Source organism: Chinchilla lanigera, unplaced genomic scaffold (assembly GCF_000276665.1).
Source record: "Chinchilla lanigera isolate Chin_1 unplaced genomic scaffold, ChiLan1.0 scaffold00006, whole genome shotgun sequence".
NCBI classification, from domain to species: Eukaryota; Metazoa; Chordata; class Mammalia; order Rodentia; family Chinchillidae; genus Chinchilla; species Chinchilla lanigera.
The window spans coordinates 7,340,146-7,360,224 of record NW_004955407.1 but is presented as its reverse complement, the minus strand read 5'-3'; the positions used below and the strand labels follow the sequence as shown (position 1 = coordinate 7,360,224).

Below are 20,079 nucleotides of genomic sequence, written 5' to 3'. Positions count from 1 at the left end.
AACTAGTTTGAAGATATCAATGTGCATATATTAACCATTGTTAATCTCCTATTATCTTGTCTTGAAATTCTGTATCTTTTTATTTTTTTCTCTTTAAAAAAAAGAAACATGGTATCTTATTGGTTAGTTTGTACATGGAAGTAACAGACAACACAAATCAAAACTATCAAAGTATTTCAGTAAGACTATATATACATATGTGTGTATAATCTTAAGTAAAAAGAGTCACAGTGCTTTTGCATTAGCTAACTCTGAATATTGGTAATGTCTTTGTTAATGAAATGTTTCATTAGTAAATAACTTCTCAGTAAACACTTCTAAGGCACCATTTAATCTACCAACTTCTACATTATATATGTATTGCTCATATTGATAAAATATGTAACACTAACTATGAAAATAAGACAAAAAACAAGGAAAATGTGACGAGGCAGGTAAAATTGAGATAAGAAAATTTTAAAAATATTTTCTTAACCTATTCCCTATGTTCTATTTACAGTTCCTAGAATTCATTTTGAGGAATAATATTTCAGTCTCTAGTTCTTCCAAAAACATTTAGGGGTACCTGTTCCAAATAGGAAGATTTGCCTATTTTGATGGGATTAGTTAATCACATAGCAACAAAATGAATGAATTTAGTGCTTACTTTTTGATTGTATCAGAAATTTAGAGATTATTCTTATTAATATAATGAATGACATGAACTATTGAGCATTCACTTATAAAAAGTTAAGACAATATTTATTTATGTGATATTCCTTCAAAATTAAATGTATAACTTTCATATTATTATAATCATTTTCATTTATAAATTTAATGTTAAAAGTTCTAATGCTTTAAATAAATGTGCAAACAACTGCAAACTTATTGTCACAACTTGCTAATTTATTGTAAAGATGAGCAAGTGTTGATGTATCTAAAACTTTCTTTTGGTCAAAATATCTCTAATTTTCCCCTTTTCATTTTAACTATGAACAGTTAAATTGCATTTTTAAGGTAATTTTCTGTTGCTTTTGAGTAGTGTACAATGTGCACTTTACAATTGACTTATAATTGGACTGTGCTGACAATGGAAAATATTACAAGTATTGAACATGACATTTATGACAGTATTGCTGTCATCTTGGCTTCTTTTATTGAAAATGTAGAGAATTATAATTGGGCTAACAAGGCAGTAGCCTGGCCTCTTTCCAATTATATTAACCAGGCTATTCTAGTATTAGCTGCCTGAACACACACAGAGAGACAGGCATAGAGCTTTTGTTTTTCTTTCTATTTAATTTTGGTACTTGCCCAAGAATCTAAGAATAAAATCCTCTTCCTTTAGTTAGTGCTTGAAAACTTTTCATAACATATCTCTATTCTACTGAAAATGGTAAACATTTGCTTTTTCTATTTTTATTTCATTATTTTAAATCAAAAATGAATTCTTTAAAAAGATTGGCTGTATCTGTTATATAACAAATGCTGCTAATTAGTATTGTCTCAAAAATTCTAAAGGTTTTGGCAAATTTGCTTTGAACTCATGCAAAAATGTTTTAAATGATGAACTTCAGTTTGACATGAGATTTCTCTTCACATAAAAAAATTCATGTATTGACAGATGTGAATAATTTCTTTGAAATATAGATGATTTTGTTAGCAGAATAATACAGTACAAAAAAAATCATATGTGCTCAAAATATTTCCTGAGGTTTGAAATTTTTAACTGTTCTAAAATTCTACAAAGGAATTAAAAGTTAAATTAAAAACAAATAGGAAAGTTAAATGGAAAAGTTTGTGACTTAAACCATCTAAGAAGTTTCTAACTTAATAAACTTTTGGAATATTAGATTCTGTCCTTTCTGATTCTCTATTTCTTTTTACTTTATTCTAGTTTCCTCTTATTTTGGAGCATTAAATACACTTGCACATTTCCTTTTCAAATATTTCCAACCCTTCCATCTGCAGTGTTTAAGGTTTTCATTTTATCAATCGTTTTCTGTACAGAACTATTAAAGCAACCTGCAAATTTATTCCATAGAAATAAAAAATCATTATAGTGTGTAGAAGTTATTCTATATAAATGTGTATTGCAAAGTTGTTAGTAGAAGTAAATATTGCAAAGATCCTATAATCAGAAAAAGTCTCATACCTCAAATAAACTATTAAAAACAGTCAATTGTTAAATGAATGACTTGGAGCTCTACTCACCTGGAAAATGTGGAGAAAGAACACTGGAAAATAATACGCATTGTAAGATCTTGTTCACAAATACTATCGACAAAATAAATTTTCTTAACATTTCCCACTAAAAATTGACAATATTGTTAGTTTTGTTAATGCAATCTATTAACATTGGTTATCTCAGAAGCTGACAGTGAGAGGAGTATTATCTACTTCTCTATGTTACTTCTAATGTTTTAATGTAAAGCAATGAAGCAAAACGCTTTAATTGATTAAAACAAAGTAAATCTCTTCAAAAAAGTAAATGTAAATATTTTCTATTTCACCAGTTAGCGTTTAATTTTTTTGACCAATTTTGCATACCTCTATCTGGTAATCTGAGCAACTACTTTGAAGATAACAATAAGTAATACAACAACCATTGCTGATTTCCTATCCTCTTGTTTTGAAATTCTGTGTCATTTTTTTAGTTTTTGTGTTGTTTTGCTTTTGTCTTTGCTTTTTTTTTGTTTTTATTCTTTTGTCTTTAAAGTAAAAAAAATTTTATATTTGATATCATGTGGTAAATGACTAATGTTCTATTAATTTTATGAATTGCATGAATAATCAGTAAAATATAACAAAAGAGCTGATAGTTAATATTAGGATCTTTGATTTTTTTTAATTTCACAAGAGTACTATTAGCTTTCTCATTCTCCAACCATGGACCTCCATTTCAAAGTTGTGGAACCAACAGCTGGAGCCAGTTTAAAACAGAGACCTCATCAAGGTTTCCCGAAATAATTTTCTCATATTATTTCTGTCAGAAAATATTTACTATTTTAAATAAAATGAAATGTTAAGACAGTGTGTTAGAACATGATTGAAAATGAAACTTGCAGTAAGTAGCCTGTCCTTTAGATAAACGTTCTTGAAACTTTTCTAAAGTCTAAATAGGCTGGTAGAATGAAGCGTAAATGAAAAGTTTCCATAACTACATCATGAGTACTAGATCTAACATCTAAAATGAATTTCACTAAAGGTCAGGCGACTGAATTAGAGACTGTGTATTTCTCTGTTAGGACATGGATTGCTACATCTTTAACAGCATTTGAGAGAGAAACAAAAACAAACAAAACCGTAAAAGCTCCTCATCTTTCAATCTTTATATTTGACAACCTAATCGAAGTACTGTATACTACCTCAAACATGTTTCCTGGTGCCTAATGATACATTTGGACTAGAAGGCATCCTTTGAGTCACTGTGCTGTAGGGTTAACTAATTTAATTTCTTCATTAAATTTGCTTCTGCCTCAAATAGTATTTACCACTAGATATTAATAAGATTAAATTTTTGCTTTTTAACGGAATTATGCCAATCAGGGTAATGAAGTTTTCAAGTTTCATAGATACGTGATCCATCAATTGTCAAAAGAGCTGGGGTGGGGATGTGGCTCACGGGTAGACTGCATGCCTAGCATGCACAGGGCCTTAGTTCAATCCCCAGAACCACAAAAAATACAAAGAAAGAAAAGAGCTGGAGCGTAACAAATCCCATGATTGGGGTTGGGCTTTGTTGAAGATGTTTTCAGCCTAGTGGCTCAAGGCCTCAGTCCCAGCACCGTTTTGTGGTGGAAGCTGGGTGTGCGCATTTTGGTATTGGATGCACTTAGGATCACATCCTGTTTGTTGTTCCACCTTCAATAGGCAAGTAGTACTTTCTGAGTTTTCTTTTCCACATTTAGAGGCATGGACAATAAAACTTCATGAAATTGTCATCGTTAGGAGGAAACGATAGTAATGGCTCAACCTCAGTCTCTGACATAGAGGAAAGCATATTCAATAGATGGATATGACATACTTTTGTAATTTATTCACACTCTGCAGGTTATACTTTAATTGCTAAGCAGTATTAAATATATTTAATTCACATATGAGTATCTTTGATATTAATTAAGATTTAAAATTAAGAAAGATCTAGATAAAGACTAAAAGGGATTTGGTGACTAGAGGTATTTAGATGCTACACTCTCTGGCTCCTAACTTACTCTTATTCCAGAATTTCAATCATCTACTAACAATATAATAACAATTGTCATCGATCCAATTGCTATAACATGTGTTGATTATATAATTCTGAATGTATTCTTTTCAGTTTTAGTTCTGTCATGTTAACTATAATATCTCTGTTTTCTTGCTAAATATTCTAACAACTAATATATTTGTTTCTTCTTCTTGTGCAACCTTTCCTTGGTACCAGCTGCTGCTTCAAAGAATAAAGTTAAAGGTGAGCTCCTGTCCATGTGGCATGATTTACCATGATTCATTTGTTTGTTTGTCTTCTAAGTTCTCTTAAAAGATGGAATCTGTTCTCTTAGTGATAGTACCGTTTCAGTGCATAGATACTTATGCACTGTTGCACATACAGATATATTATTTCAATTATTCAGCTTCTGATATACACTCATGCTCGCATGGTTTGTGGGTTGTAGGTTTGTTTTCTTGTCTTATTTCTCATGTTATGCACTAATATTTTGTATATTGCTCCTGCTTTGCTTGTTAAAATTGAGAACTGGAAAAAAATCTGCATAATATAAAACTGATAGAAATTCTTAAAATTGTACATGTCTTCACAAAATTATTTGCAAAAGATAATTATTCCTCTCAGAACTGAATATTACACACTGTGGGTTCTTATTTATTACTGTACTTCAGTTTCCTAGATGCATTAAGTTTGTTTTGCTAGGTACCTGAAAACAGATTTTCATGAGTGAGAGAGCACTTGTCTAATGCTTAAAACATCTCTCTGGAAGGATCAGATTTTAACTCTATCTGTCGAAATCTTCATGGGTTCACAAAAGTTCAAATACGTGTAGGAAGAAGATTTATAGTTTATCTGCTCAAATTGCACACTCCTCAGAATAATCTATGTATTTTACTTTTGCTATTATTTAAATAGCAAGAGAATATTTTTTTCAGTTTTTTATTCTAGGCTCCAGTTTTACAACTAATTATATCATTACACTATGGGCACACCTTTGGAATATTCACTGCTTCTTATTTATAAGGCCAGGGGTTTATTTTGCAGCTAATATTTTTCCAAGCAGTCTATTTTTATACAATAGTAAAGATATAATATGAGGAGGAAAATTATTGTCAACTTTATATTCTTCTTCACATGTAGCCTAGATCTTTTTCTTTTATTGTTGTTGTTACAATAAATATGCCAGAAAAGGTATCCAGTCCTTGCCACTGTAATTGTCTGTCTACTTGTGAATAAATAAATACATTCATGGAGTAATTAAGGAATTATTTGATAATGAGTACACATTTATAAATTTATAAACATGATGTGCTTATATAGCAAAAGCTTAAGAAGTGCGGTTTAGGGATAAGGAATTAAGAAGAGTATATAGCAGAGTACTAAGTATGGGGTATATTGGGTGAGTGTAATGAGAGAGATAATGTTTAGATGAAGAGTCCTTGGAGGATGATTTATGTAGAAGGTTAACATGTAGAGTTTTTTGAAGGATGGATTGGATGCACATGAATAATATAGTATATAAGAAAAAAAGAGTTACAAAGGAGAAGTAAATGTATAGAAACCGGAATGAGGATGTTCAATTTCAGCAGACTGAGAAATGTGTTTGAATGAAGCCTGTGCTTTTATAAGAAAGTAGAGGGAAATAAATTTGATGATGATGCAGTAGCTTAAGGAGTGATCATGAGTTTTTGCAGCATTTGATTACATAATACTTCTAGAAGTAGTTACAGCTATGTTCACTTAATTCTGAGCATTAATTGAAAATACATTTTTACAGAGGTTGCAAAGTTTTAAATGAAGGAAAGCAAATTTTCTGCTGCAAGCTTATAACCATGAAGCATACTCTAGGTAGCTTTCAAGTCATGTCAGAATTCCAGCTGGCTAGAATATAACACTGCAAGCATATTTCTGTACCCAATTTTGTGCTTCCTACACCCCTTCCCTAGTGTTCCCCACTTAACAGTTTTGTTTGAATCTCTTCTCCACTTGCATGCAACTTTGCAAGGAGCTTGCAGATGCGGCTCACCCCATACCAGTGTGTTTGCCTGTACACAATGTCGTAAAGATGAAAAGTGACACTTTTTAAAGAATTAACAGTGCCTCAAGTAGAAATTGAAATTTTATTTGTAGCTATTTCTTGAGAAGGATACAGAGTACGGGAAACTGTTGGAGGAAACCACTGAAACCTTTTCTCTTTCAATTTCTATATCAAAGCAAATGGTCTTTAAACAGGAGTAAAAATGTAGATAAAATGAAGATAAAACCCCAGATAACATAAGAGCAGATGGTTGCTTAAAAATAGTTCATTTTTCTTGGACCAGACGAGGTACTTCCCAGGGAAAAAAATTCTGGAGAGGATCACAACTTATTGATTTATCCTCATGGAGTCATGTGAATGTTGAAACCTTCTGGAAGATTGGAAATATGAATGTGTTCTCTTTCTTTTTTTAAGATAAATATTTTCATTCTAGAAACCATAGACTGGTGAATTCATGTAGATTTTTCAATAAAAGTTTTAAATAGTCTCTTAAAAGAATAGTGTGTGGGTGTTTAGATTGAAAACTAGTTCACTAGAAGTTAGCAGTTACTAACGAGTGAAAATTACCTTCCATTCATCTTCATTTTGACATACTAGTTAATAATACTATACCAGGATTTGAGTAATATTTTAAATGTAATATATTTGAATTGGATCAAATTATATGGCTCCTTCATGAATAGCTGCCTCATCAAGAAAGCAGCTATTTCTTTCTTAATCACTGTAGAAATTGTTATTGTGAGGGACAAATTTGATCCTCATGCTGTTTTTCCAGTTCTCTTAGCTTCTACACATGCTCAATTTTCTATCTTTGGCTTTTTGTATCTTTCACGTCTGTTTGTTCTGAAACAGAGATTTTATTCAGGTTAGGTATTTTTTCCCTGATGGTTGAGAGCACAACCTAGCACAATGCCAATTTATTTCTCCAGACTCCTTTGAAAGATAGATATGGCTTCCTACATTTTCTAGATGACTGCATACACCCAAGCAGACCCCTTCTATTGTTCACTCATAACAGGAGGCCCAGTGAGCCAAGCACAGTATTTCTCTGAAAATTTAGATCTGGGAAGGAGAAATGAGGGAAGGGAAAATGAAAGAGATGATAAGAAGAGGGAACTTAGTTTGGACCAATCAACATTCCCACCAACAATGATAAGGGTTCCTTTATCCCCACACCCCCACCAGCATTTGTTATTGGTGATTTCTTGTTAATAATGATTCTTTCTGGAGAGAGATAGAATCTCAGCAATGTTTTAATTTGCATATCTTCAATAAGCAGTGATGATGAATATTTTTTTCATATATCTATATACCATTTGTATCTTTTCACCTGAGAAACTTCAGATGTTCAATAGTGGATTGGGTCTTTAAATTTGATTTTTTGATTTGTTTTATATATATATTCTAAATATTAGTCCTTTGTCTGAGGAACAGCTAGAAAAACATTTTTTCAACTCTGTGGGCTGTCTCTTCACACTTTTGGGTGATTTCTTTTGGGGTACAAAAGCTTTTTTATGAGATGAGATCCCATTTGTAGATTCTCTGTATTATTTTCTGTGTGATTAGGGTTTTGTTCATAAAATTTTTTCCTACACCTACGTCCTCAAGACATCTACCTGTTCTCTTTTCCAGCAGAGACAATTAAAATAGTGTTTCTGTTTTAGTATTCAAATCTTTGATGCATTTGATTTTACTTTTGTGCATGGTGATAGATGTGGGTCCAGTTTTAGTCTTTGACATGTGGAAAGCAAGGTTTTCTTGCACCATATATCAAAGGGGCTAACTTTCTTCCAGTGATGGAGTTTGACACTTTTTTGGAAGATAATGTGGCTGAGTGTGTTTAGAGTTGTTTTTACATCTTCTAATCTGTTCCTTTGTCCCTTAGATCTGTTTTTATTGCAGGTACCATGCTATTTTTATTACAGTAATGTTATAGTGTAATTTTAAGTCAATGATTGTGATGCCCCCTGCCTTGCTTTTATTGATTAGAACTGTTTTTGCTATTATAGGTCTCTTCTGGTTCCAATAAATTTTAGGATTGTTTTCTTTAATTCTGTGAGTGATGCTATTGGTATTTTGATTGGAATCATATTAAGTCTGCATAATAATATTGGGAGTATGGCCATTTTTACTATGTTGGCTCTTCCTGCCCAAGAACAAGGGATATCCTTTCTATTTTATGATATCCTCTTTAATCTCCATTTTTGAAGTGCTGTAGTTTTCAACATGCAGAACTTTTACTTCCTTTTTAGATTGATTCCTAGGTATTTCTTTCTCTTTTTTAATGCTACTCTGAAAGGTATGGTTTCCCTAATTTCTCTCTAGGTGAGTTTGTTGTTTGTGTACAGAAATGCTACTGATAAAAAAGAAATGCTACTGATTTTCGATTGTTGACTTTGTGTCCACCTACATGACTATATTTGATTATTAAATGTAGAAGTTTTTTCATGGAGTTTGGGGTCTTTTATGTAGAGGATCATGCCATCTGCAAATAATAATTTAATTTCTTCCTTTTCTGTCTTTATTCCTTTTATTTCTTTCTCTTGTCTAATTCCTCTGGCTAATGTTTCCAGAACTATATTAAAAAGAAGTGGTGATAGTGTACATCATCTTGTTCTTGATTTTAAAGTAAAATCTTTCAGTTTTTGATCGTTTAATTTGATATTAACTATTAGTTTGTCATATATGGCTTTTATTAGATTGAAATAGAGACCATCTATTCCAATTTTCTGTAGGGTTTTTATTACGAATGAGTGTTGGACTTTATCAAAGGTTTTTCAGCATCTATTGAGATTATTATGTGATATTTGTTTTGACTCTGTTGATATGATATTCTACATTTATTGATTTGGGTATATTGAATCATCCCTGCACTCCTGTGATGAATCCTCCTTGGTCATGGTGCATAATTTTCTTGATGATTTGCTTCATTCTGTTTGTCAGGATTTTTGCATCTGATTCTTTAGGGAGGCTGGTCTGTAGTTCTCTTTTTGGTTGGATCCTTCTCTGGTTTTGGTATCAGTATAATATTATCTCCAGAAATGTGTTAGGGAGAATTGCTTCCCTTTCAATTTCACTGAAGTGTTTTAGAAGTAACGACATTAGATCTTCTCTACATTTCTGGTAGAATTCAGCAGTGAACCCATCAGGACCTGGGCTTTTCTTTGTTACTGGTTTTAAAACTACATATTCAATTTTATTAAATGATATTGGTTGATTTAGGATTTTTATATCTTCTTTACTCAGGTTTGGTAATTCATATGTATCTAAGAATCTGTCTGTTTCTTCTGTGTGTTCCATCTTATTTGAGTATAGGTGCAAGAAATAGATATTGACATTCTTCTGGATTTCTGCAGGATCTGTTGTGGTTTCACCCTTTTCATTCTTAATTGCGTGGATTTGAGTCTTTCTTTCCTTTTTTGACAAGGTTGGCTAGTGATTTGTCAATTTCATTTAATCTTTCATAGAACTAACCTACAATTTTCCTCATAGGAGTGCTTTCATTGGATCCCATAAACTCCAGTATGTTGTATCAACATAATTAATTGTAGAAACTGTCTAATTTCTTCCTTAATTACATGCAAGAATTTTAATCCAGAAAAAAATATTTTTTGTGTTTAATCTTAATTTGGGGGTTCATTTTTAATTTAAAATTCGGCAAAAATTTTCAAGATAACATTTTATGTCATTTTGGGACCACCTGATTTTAGGCCACCCACTATTTTCAAGGTGAATATTTTATATCTTAACAGTCATATTATCATTGTTCGGTGTTCAAATTTTAAAAAAATATATAATTATTCTGGTTTGCATAAGAATTAAAATGTAATCCCAAACCCTAAGCATATAAGTTAAAATATGTAGATTAAAAGAGAATGAACTGTTCAGTTTATTGCCTTTATTAAGTAATAGTCACATAAAGCATTAAACAGATGATGTAGTTATGTAAGAATATATTAATCAGCTATAAAACAAAAATATTATTTTTAGGGCTGATTAAATAGCACATAGTTGTTAACGTTAAAATATTGCTTCAAACTATTCCAAAATTTTATATTAGGTGAAACATCTACATTTGAGTTTGTGCAAAGTAGTATACCATATCATGTATTTTAAATCTTTCATTTCTGTAGTGAAACAGCCATTGATTGATCAGATCTTGGTTTTGAAATTGGCAGATTTGATCACCTTGACAATTTGGCTAATTTTCTCAAACTTCACAAAACACTCATTTTTTTGAAAATTTATTGAATAGCATTTTAAAAGGAGATGAACCTAGGCAATGGACCAGAGTAAGCACTCAATAAATTTTATCTGTGATAATTTTTATTATTATCAATACAATAACTATATAAATGTCATCTTTTAGGAAAACAAGCAACAGGAAAATATTTTGCTTAAGAACCTTCTACCAGCTAAAACTTTTCTATAAATATTAGCTCAATTCATCCTCATTATGGTATTCACATTTATATTCATTATAAAATTAAAATAATTATATGAAGTATAAGAATATTTCACTATTTATATCTTTTTTCTTATGAAAATCAAACTGTATATATAACATTAACCAAGAATTTCAACACAGAGTCAAAAGAAAGGGAAAAATTAAGAATGAAATTATATACATAGGTTTACATAAGAATTAAGATGTACAATTAAATTTGTTTGTATTATAAATGGAAACGTTGAGAAATATGATATTAAACATATATAAGGGGCCCTTAGAAGACTGTTTTCTTAATCCACATTCTAGTTCATCTCACTTTTCTAGAAAGTTATGAATATCATTGCTATATGCATTAGTGCCGTTTTGTTTATAACAATATAATTCAGTACTGCAGCCATTTCCCAACTTTTAAAACTGTGATTCAAGTAATAATTAGTCCACTTAATTTTTCTTAAATATTACTATGTGCCAGATTTTATGTTAAAGTTTTATATTTACTAATTCAATCCTCAAAAAACCATTTAGACAAATACTATCATTACCCTCATTTTTAAAATGTGAAAAATGAAGCGAAGTTAAAAAGAATTTTCTTTGTTTTCAGAATGAGAAAGATGCAGGATAAAAATTTAAAACTAGACATCATGACAATTGCGTTCAAGCTTTTAATCTATTAAATACTAAAAAGCCCTTACTGGTGAATAGAACAGTCTATCTAAATTGGATTCAGTGTAAGGACATTTACATAGGTTTCCTTTATCAGATAGGCCTGGGGTTGTGAGTAGGGATAGAGCAGAATGTTAGTGAGTTGCATGTTATAGCTACTTCCATGGGAACACTACCATGAAAATATTCTCTAGACAGGCTTATTTCTCATTCTGTTTTTCTCCTTTTCCTTGTAAGTCTCTCATTCACTTATTTTATGTTAATTGCATTTACTCCCTCTTGGGAAAGGAAGAAGGTAATTAGTTTCTCAATAAGATTAATATCCTTCTAGAAAATCTTCAGGCATTATTATTGTGAAATGATGAGCTCAGAACAGGAAAACAGGGTTAAGCAGTTTGCTCATGGAAATGTCATTGTATGATAAATCAATGGTCAGAGTATGGATAATTCTAGTTGGTTTTCAAGTTTCGCTCCATTCAGTATGTTTTCTGGACATGTCACATATATAAGGGTTTTGATATGAGTTTCTTCCTCTGGATTGTCTTACTGCTTTTTGTGTAATGTCCCCCTTAGTGTTGTGCAGTGTAGCCTATTCTAGGTCATGACGGAAGGTAGGAAGACATGTCTCCATACTCTTTTTGCATGACTGAAAGGGCAATGGCATTCACTTGAGTTAATGGAGTTGCGTTTTCCCCTCTTCCCTTTTCCTGAAATAAAACACAGCCTGGAAGGTTTCTGCGGGCAAGTAGATGAATACAATTCGTTTGATTCCAAATCACAGCACAACTTTGTATAGCAATTAGAAATTAGTTTAAACATTACAATTTCAAGTTTTTATTTTTATTTCCTCCAAAAATAAATCATTATAATTTTTTATTTTGTCTAAACGCATCTCATCTACAAGACATGACCTTTAGGGATTCTACTCATTCAGTTGTTCATGTCATTTTATTATGCTAATAAACTTGGTATTTGTTTACTCCACAGCTGCTATGTAGAAGTTCAGAAAATCTATGATAAGAATAGTATGGTTTTGTGTTTTTTTATACGTTTCTAATCAGAACAAGTCCATAATAAGTGGGCAGTTTCTAGCAGTTACTAGGAGAGTTAGGGACATTTAACTTTGTTTCTGTTTTGATACTTTATAAAAACCAAAGGTTAAATTACACTAAAATAAGTATCACATCATATTTCAAATCTAATGAGGTTATGATTATATATTTTTAGTAAACGACTGTCCTGATTTGATATCTTAGTATAAAATATCTACCACTAAAGATTGTGCTGTTAAAATCTTTGGATAAGATCATCTAAGTCTTTGGGCTCTAGGATTTGCTGTACTATTTTGTCTTCACTCATCCGTAAAATAAGTATAAGAATGTTGGTACTACCTATCTCATAGGCTTAGAGTGATGAAAAACAATATGTAAAAATATTTTCAAAACAGCCAAGTGATATCAGATGTAAGTAGCTCTTAATTAATTTATCTGTAATCACAGAGTCCAGAGCTTGCGAAGCAATGATGAATAAAATGTGGACCCTGTACTAAGCCCAGGCCAGAGTTTCACTGGCAGAAAAACAGTAATGAAAATTCATTTTAGTCTTTTCTTATTTAACACATTGGGATTAAAACAAATTTATTCCTTCATTGAACAGATTTGCACTGAACTTTTATTCTGTTCAGATTGTAATGCAAAACTACCATAAAGTGGGTGGCTTATAAACAACAAAAGCTTAATTTCACCATGGTAAGGCTAGGCAGCAGTACATCAAGCTTGGCATAGTCCATATCTGATGAGGGCCTGCTCTGTGTCTCAGAGATGGGACATTCTTTCTGTGTCCTTACATGGTACAAAGGGCAAGGCAGCTCTCCGGGGCCTCTGTTGTATGGGCACTGATCTCATCCATGAATGCTCCAACCCTCATTATAGACTCAAATGCCCCACTTTCAAATGCCAACCCTTTAGTGATTTAGATTTCAAGATATGAGTCATGAAGGACCCAATAATATTACCGAATTCAGATGCAAATGCTTTTCCTGACTTTAACTGTTTTCTCTTACTTCATGATTGTTCCACTCAATCATTTATTTGTTTAACCACTGTCACTAAGGGTAACTGGAAATATATTAATAAAGACAGTGATAGAGTAGAGTATACTGCAATGCTGTAGGCCTATGGAAACAAATAGAGCAGAAAAGTGGGGTAGGAATGCTTGGGCAAAACAGAAAATGAAGTGGTTCTAATTTAGATTATGAAGACCAGACAAAGTGAGCATTGGGTGGAGAACTGATGATGAAGGGAGAAGTTATGTGGCTCTCTGAGAAAAGAATTCCAAGGTGAGGCAGAAAATAGAGCAAAAGCCTTAAAGCAATAAGGGCCTGACTTAGTCAAGGGACATTCAACAACCCTGCACAACTAGAAACAAATAATCCTGGAGAGTAAAGGCTAAAGTTCCTAAGAAAGGATAAAACATGACCCTGTGTTATGGTTTGTGTCTGTGTGTTCCCCCAAAGCCTCATGCGGTCATGGGGCAGGCTTTTAGAGTTTGATTGATTATGGGTGTGAGAGCTACACCCACCTTCGGGTAGACAGTTTGCATATGTAAGGGAGAGGAAGAGGCTGCTTGTGGCCATTCCTCCCTTTTAGTGCTTGTTGCTTTTGCTGTGTTCTGTCACCATGAGCTGTAGCCCTCTGCCATGTGCCACTCTGCCTTGTAACCTGCCAAGTAGGGACTCAAAGCTCCACAAAGTGTAAACGAAATAAATCGCTCCTTCCTTAATTTTGGGCATCAGGTATTTTGTCCTAGCAAGGAGAGAAAAGTAACAAAGACACCCTGTGATCATGGAAGGGCTTTGGTGTTCCTCCAAGTGAAATGCAAAACCACTGAAAGTTTGAGCAGAAGAGAGACATACAATGGTTCAGTTTTCACAAAGTCATCTTGGTTGCTCTGGTAAAGTCAGACTGCAAGCAAGCATTAGACCCTTTTTCCAAGAAGCCATCACACAAATGGTGGTATCACCAAAGTCATAGCAATGGAGGTGAGGTAAAACCTGGTAGATTTTGGCTACTAGAAGTGAGATATCATATAAAGTATGGTATAAAGTGATACTGATTCAATCTTTGCTTTTATTTTTCCACAAAGACTGAAAAGACAAACTTATACATATAAGATGGAGAAGGTTTGAGGAGGAACACTGTAAAAGTATAGGAGTCTGTACTGAGCAAGTGAAGTTGGAGTTACCCAGTAGGCATGAAAGTAGATAATCTCATCAAAGGCATGAGTGGATCCAGAGAACAAAACACTTTAGATCTCAGTTTCTAAGCACATGAACAGTAAGAAGAGAAAACAGATGATGAGATGCATATAAAGGAGTCAAAGAAAACAAACCAAGAGAAGAAAGAATTTACATGAAAGAAATGATGCTCAACTTGGTGAAATGCTTTTGAAGAAGATATATAAGAACCAAGACTTAACATTGGATCTACAAACTGTGAAACAATGACACAACAATGCAGTGAGATTCAATTGCAGGAACGTTACTCTATTTAAAGACTAGAGACGACTTCTTGGAGGAAGTGAATGTCAGGGGAGAGCTGAAAATCTAGTCAGAAGTGACCAGGGGAAAAACAGAGGAAAGCACTTCCTATGTCAATGGTCTGGGAATGCCAGGAGAGGACTAAAGGAAAGCCATGGCGCTTCTGTAGAGGGATAAATGGAAGTGAGGGTAAAAAAGGCTATTGACTGATAGAGAGGCCCCATGGTGCCTCAAGGTCCTGTTACATGTGAAGCCCTGGTGGGCACATATAAGTGGTGAATCCAAAGGTGGAGCATTTTCACTGGCTTTGCTAGAGATTCCTGGTGTTTATGGAGAGAGGGTGAATTAGAATTATGATAGGTGTGGCAAGCGCAAGGTCGTGAGTTCGGTTTCCGGTACCGGAGAAAAACCAAAAAAAAAAAAAAAAAAAAAAAGAATTATGATAGGTGGCATAGAGGTAAGTTGAATTACTTGGAAAATTGCTTAGTACAGAGAGAAATAATCTCAGATTGGCTGAGATGGTTAGTGGTATCATATGAGAGAAAAAGCAGGCTTGAGGGAATAGAAAATTCAAGAATAGAGTGAGAACACTTAGTTTGAAAAAATGAACATCAATAACTGGCCTTAAATATTTAGAGAAGACTTAAAATATTTTATAATCTTTAAGTTTTTCTTCATTGTCATCAACACTGCAGACCAAATGACAAAAAATACTGGATTGTAAAATTGCTACTCTTCTGGTGTTAACACCTAGAAAAAGCAAATTTATGTTGTGCTATAGAAGGCCAGTGAAAGAAAATACAAAACTGTAAACTACGTTTATAGATAAGAATAAGATATATTCTTCCATAAAGTAACTCATATATGTTACTGATTCTGATCATTGACATAATTGGAATATTTTATATGTCCCAAATTCAGGAAGAAATTTATATAACTTTATAAAAACATAGCTTGTCAAGAATAATGTTAAGTGTTATCTTAAAAAATCTGCAAATCTTAATTGTACATTCTCAGTGGTCCTACACTGACCACAGCAAATGATTTATACTAGTTTATTCTTTACTATGATTTAATATGAGATGAACTCAGTAATATGAAAGCATAAATAATCTGTAAGCTTCAAAAGAATCATGAACTACCTGTGATTTTGCTTGTTTTCTACTGGCCAAAACAATCACCTCTGCTCACTAGAGATTCTAAATTTTTCCAAATAATCTGTTTTCTCTCAGATTAAATAATCATCTGATAGACAGTGAATTCATTTAATAAGGATATTGGCTGAGGATGTAGCTCAAGTGCCTGCCTGATAAGGACAAGATCCCAAGTTTGATTCCCAGTTCCAAAAAGAAAATAGCAAATAAACAAACAAACAATAAGCATACTTTCAAAACACAGAGTGAGATTTTTGTTTAAACAATGACCAAATAACTTCTAAAATCCTTACATTCCACCTCAATTAGAAGTCGCCTTCAGAAAAACTATACAGTCTCTTGACTACCTAACTAGAATGTGGAAATCATAATAATATATTTTCACACTGACATATACAACTAGTTTGTGGTAGAACATTTGAAAGGAAGCTGGGAATTACAGAGGTAATCTCTATAACAACAGATAGATGTTCCTTTAAAACCAGGGATAGGTCTTTCTATGCAACCCAATGTCTGATCCACTCAAGACTTGAACTTTTTTTGTCAGCCAAAAGCAAAAATTACTCTGTGTGAATGAAATGTTGGTTTTTTTTTTTTTTTTTTTTTTTTTGCTTATAAATTTGGGTATTCATTTAGATTTAGGTGAAATATGGTTGTTCAAAGCTAGATTTTAAAATCTCACATGTCTCTTGGGAAGTGTTAACAAATGCTCTGTAATTATTCACAGTCAAATATCAGTTAATAGATCTGGCATCACAGGTGGCATGAGTAAAAGGTCATCTGGGCACAACAATTTGATGCCATACTTATTAGAGCAAAATATGTGCTTAATTAGTAATTGTTTTCTACTGCTGTTTCAACTATTGTGATTCACTTCATGTCTTCTTGCTCTGCCTTTTTGTACTTTAATCTTTCTGTTTTTCTATCCTTTCCTTTCTTTCTTCTTTCCTTCCTTCATGAAACAGGTTGGAAGAACACACATTAAATATAACTAAAAATAATTTCCAGGAGGTTCCTTAAAACAGAAAAAAAATACTTTGAGTCTAATAAAAGATGCTGAAAGAAAGCATTTCTTATAAATTATAATCATTGTTTTCAAATTTAGCAGGTAGGTATTTATTGACACAAAAATTTGTTCACAATTATTCATCCAGAATATTGTGCTGAGTAACTTACACAAAGGTAAGGACACTATGTCGTATATATTCAAATCAAATAGAAAAACTTAACAGATATATCAGTGTCCATAATTTAAAATAAGCTACATGTTACAGTAATTATGTTTGTATTTAGTATACTAATTTGTGTACCAAATTAACCTGAAGTGGATAGTGCCATTCTACTCTGTTAGTGAAAGTTCTTCATAGCTTTACAAACACTGTCATATCTTTAGGTGTCTAGTAGATCTTGAAATTTTTATTTATTTATTATTACCTTTTGCAGTACATAATATATAATTTATCATGGGAAGTTGGTATATATGCACAATACGTCTTAATTCTTCTCTTTTTTTGATATCTATAGCCCAACCCTCCCTATTATCTTTGAGGTACTATTTCAGGCTGAAATAATGAACATTCAGCTTTAAGATAGCAGTCATAATTTCATGCGTTCTAAGCCTGGCACAGAGATGAATACACAAAGATATATTCTATTAGGGAGGTTTAAATGAATTCAACAAGGTCTGTTTCATAGTTATGTAACTTCCTCAGCTTCATCAGTAGCTTGTTTATGATAGATTTAGAATTAAGTCTAATACATAATTCAGGAGAAAAAACAATCTAAGGAATATAAAAAACTGATAAAAGAATAGAAGTATAAAATATTGGAAATATGTATAAAATCCAATCTTCATTTATTGTAGGGAGTCCAAGGATAGAGGATATTACTATTTTGAGAAAATAATGAAAGCTTTTTAGTTTTAAATATAAAAGCAATTTTAATTTCAGGTGAGAAACTACCTAGAAATGTTAAACAGGCTTCTAAAATATAAACAAAAGATGTTACTATCTCATGAGACATGATTCTACACTGTTAATTTTAAAAAGAACAATAAATGAATGTCAGAAAAGAAAAAGAAAAATTGAATTCATGCTGCCAAATCTAATCATATATGACAGCGAAGTGTACATTTATCAAAATTACTTTTTTTCTGTCATTGAAAACTATATGCAAAGGGTAGCCCTGATCCTTGAGGTGAGATGAGATATTTTATTCCCATCCTGATGAAAAGATTTAGCTAATCAGCTAGATTTACCTTGGAACTAGATACATTATGAATTACAGGATGAAACAACTTACTGAAAATGATGGAAATTAACACATACTTATTTCAGTTGAAATGAAAGAGCAAGTTGGTAACATTTTCTAAGAAATCTCTAGATAGCACATAATGTCTGCAAGTACTGGTATTTCTTATCATTTGATCCTGTAGAATCATTTACTGGTCCAGCAGGTAAACTGTAAGACCTGCCTGTGTACCTGTCCTATGAGTACCTGTAAAAGCTATGAGCTTAACCCATAGCTTCACTGATGGGTCAGGTACAATGAACTGTTCCTGACAGATGCAGGAATCAAATGATTCACACAGTTCAATGTTAATGCCAAAGCTTTGTGAACATGATCGTTATTTTAATGTATAGTGACTATTTTTAAACTTTGTTAGTTAGGGTACTTTAAGTTTTCGCTTATATTATCATTTCCATTGTGTGTTTCCTTGTGTGTGTGTGTGTGTGTGTGCATCCATCCCGTACCCATTAGGGATCAAATCCAGCACCTTGTGCTCTCTCTACACTTTGAGCCCCTTCTGCTTTCTTTGGGTCACCCCACTTTTTCTTCTTCTTCCAGTGACAATGGTATCAGAATTTAATTATCGTCTTCTTGTACCTGTGCAGTTTACTACCAGACCCCTAGGTTTGTAAAATAATATAAAAAATTCATTCTTATATAAAATTTAAATAACCTGGCTGTCGTCAAATAATTTTTTTTGCCTGCAAGAGGGATTTTCCCATACAATTTCCCTTAAGGTACTTGGACCTAACCTTTGCTTCTATGCAAGAGGTTTGCAGTTTTCCAGCTCTGATCAAGTTTTCAGAGGTAAATAACATGTTTAACTTTGAGTCATAGAATTCAGAGCTCAGTTTTATATTCATCTGGTTTAGCAGCTTTATCCAGAATAATCTAAAACAGCATAGGTAGTTCTTGTTCAGGACAAGAGTTCTTTTCCTTTTTTCCACACTGACACTGTCGTGTCGAAGCACCTCTCTGGTATCCACTTACCCAGACACCTGGCATCTGTTCCATCATTAGATCAGCCATGGTGTGAGCTCTGTTCAGGCCTTCGGTGGAAGTTAATACAGCCTCACTTAACGAGATGGTTTAAATTCCTCAACTACCTCACTTCATTATCTAAGGTTTTTAGATATCATTGTCTATTCAGCATAGGGAGATACAATTTCAACCAATTGCAACCTTGTTTATATTTCTGAAACCCGTTTGTATAATTGGAAAGTCCTTCAGGGCAAAGTCATTTGTCCCCATCTTACATGACTTATTTCTCCCCAGGGAAAAAAATCTAATGACTATTTGGTTGACAAAAATGAATTATCTCACATGTGGGAAGTCCTTCTCCGCATCCCCATCATCTTACATTATTGCAGCACAGATTTCACAAGTAAATGTGTGTGGTACTGTGTGCACTGAAGTTCTGTATTTTACTTTTTCCATATACTTCACAGTTAAACTCAAGCCAAAGTATGTACAGCTTATTTTCCTTAAAAATCATACTGCACGGGAAAATTAAAACTTATTCCATAAATAGAATTAAAACTTATACCATAAATAGTGTCAAAATGGATTTCTAAATAACAGACCCTTTTTATAAGTTACTATTTTCTTAAGTTGAGGAAATATAAGGGTAAGTCCTGTGTTTCTCTGGAAACATGACTACGTATTATGAATGTGTGCTGTTAAGCACTGATCTAACAACCAAATTGAAATATATAGCACCTGTGGTAGCAGAATCTAACATTCTTATTTCCTTCTAAT

General features: G+C 32.7%; 1 protein-coding gene across 1 annotated transcript in view; it reads left to right on the top strand.

The window, feature by feature from the left end:
* Positions 1 to 4,383: 4,383 nt before the first annotated feature.
* The window catches only part of Cadm2 (cell adhesion molecule 2), a gene marked incomplete at its 5' end in the record, with an annotated part of 285,487 nt that continues 269,791 nt past the window's right edge, over positions 4,384 to 20,079 (top strand). Inside the window, one exon of the mRNA XM_005375539.2 lies at positions 4,384 to 4,432. Within this exon, the coding sequence (XP_005375596.2) occupies positions 4,384 to 4,432 (49 nt within the window). The remainder of the gene's footprint in view (positions 4,433 to 20,079) is intronic.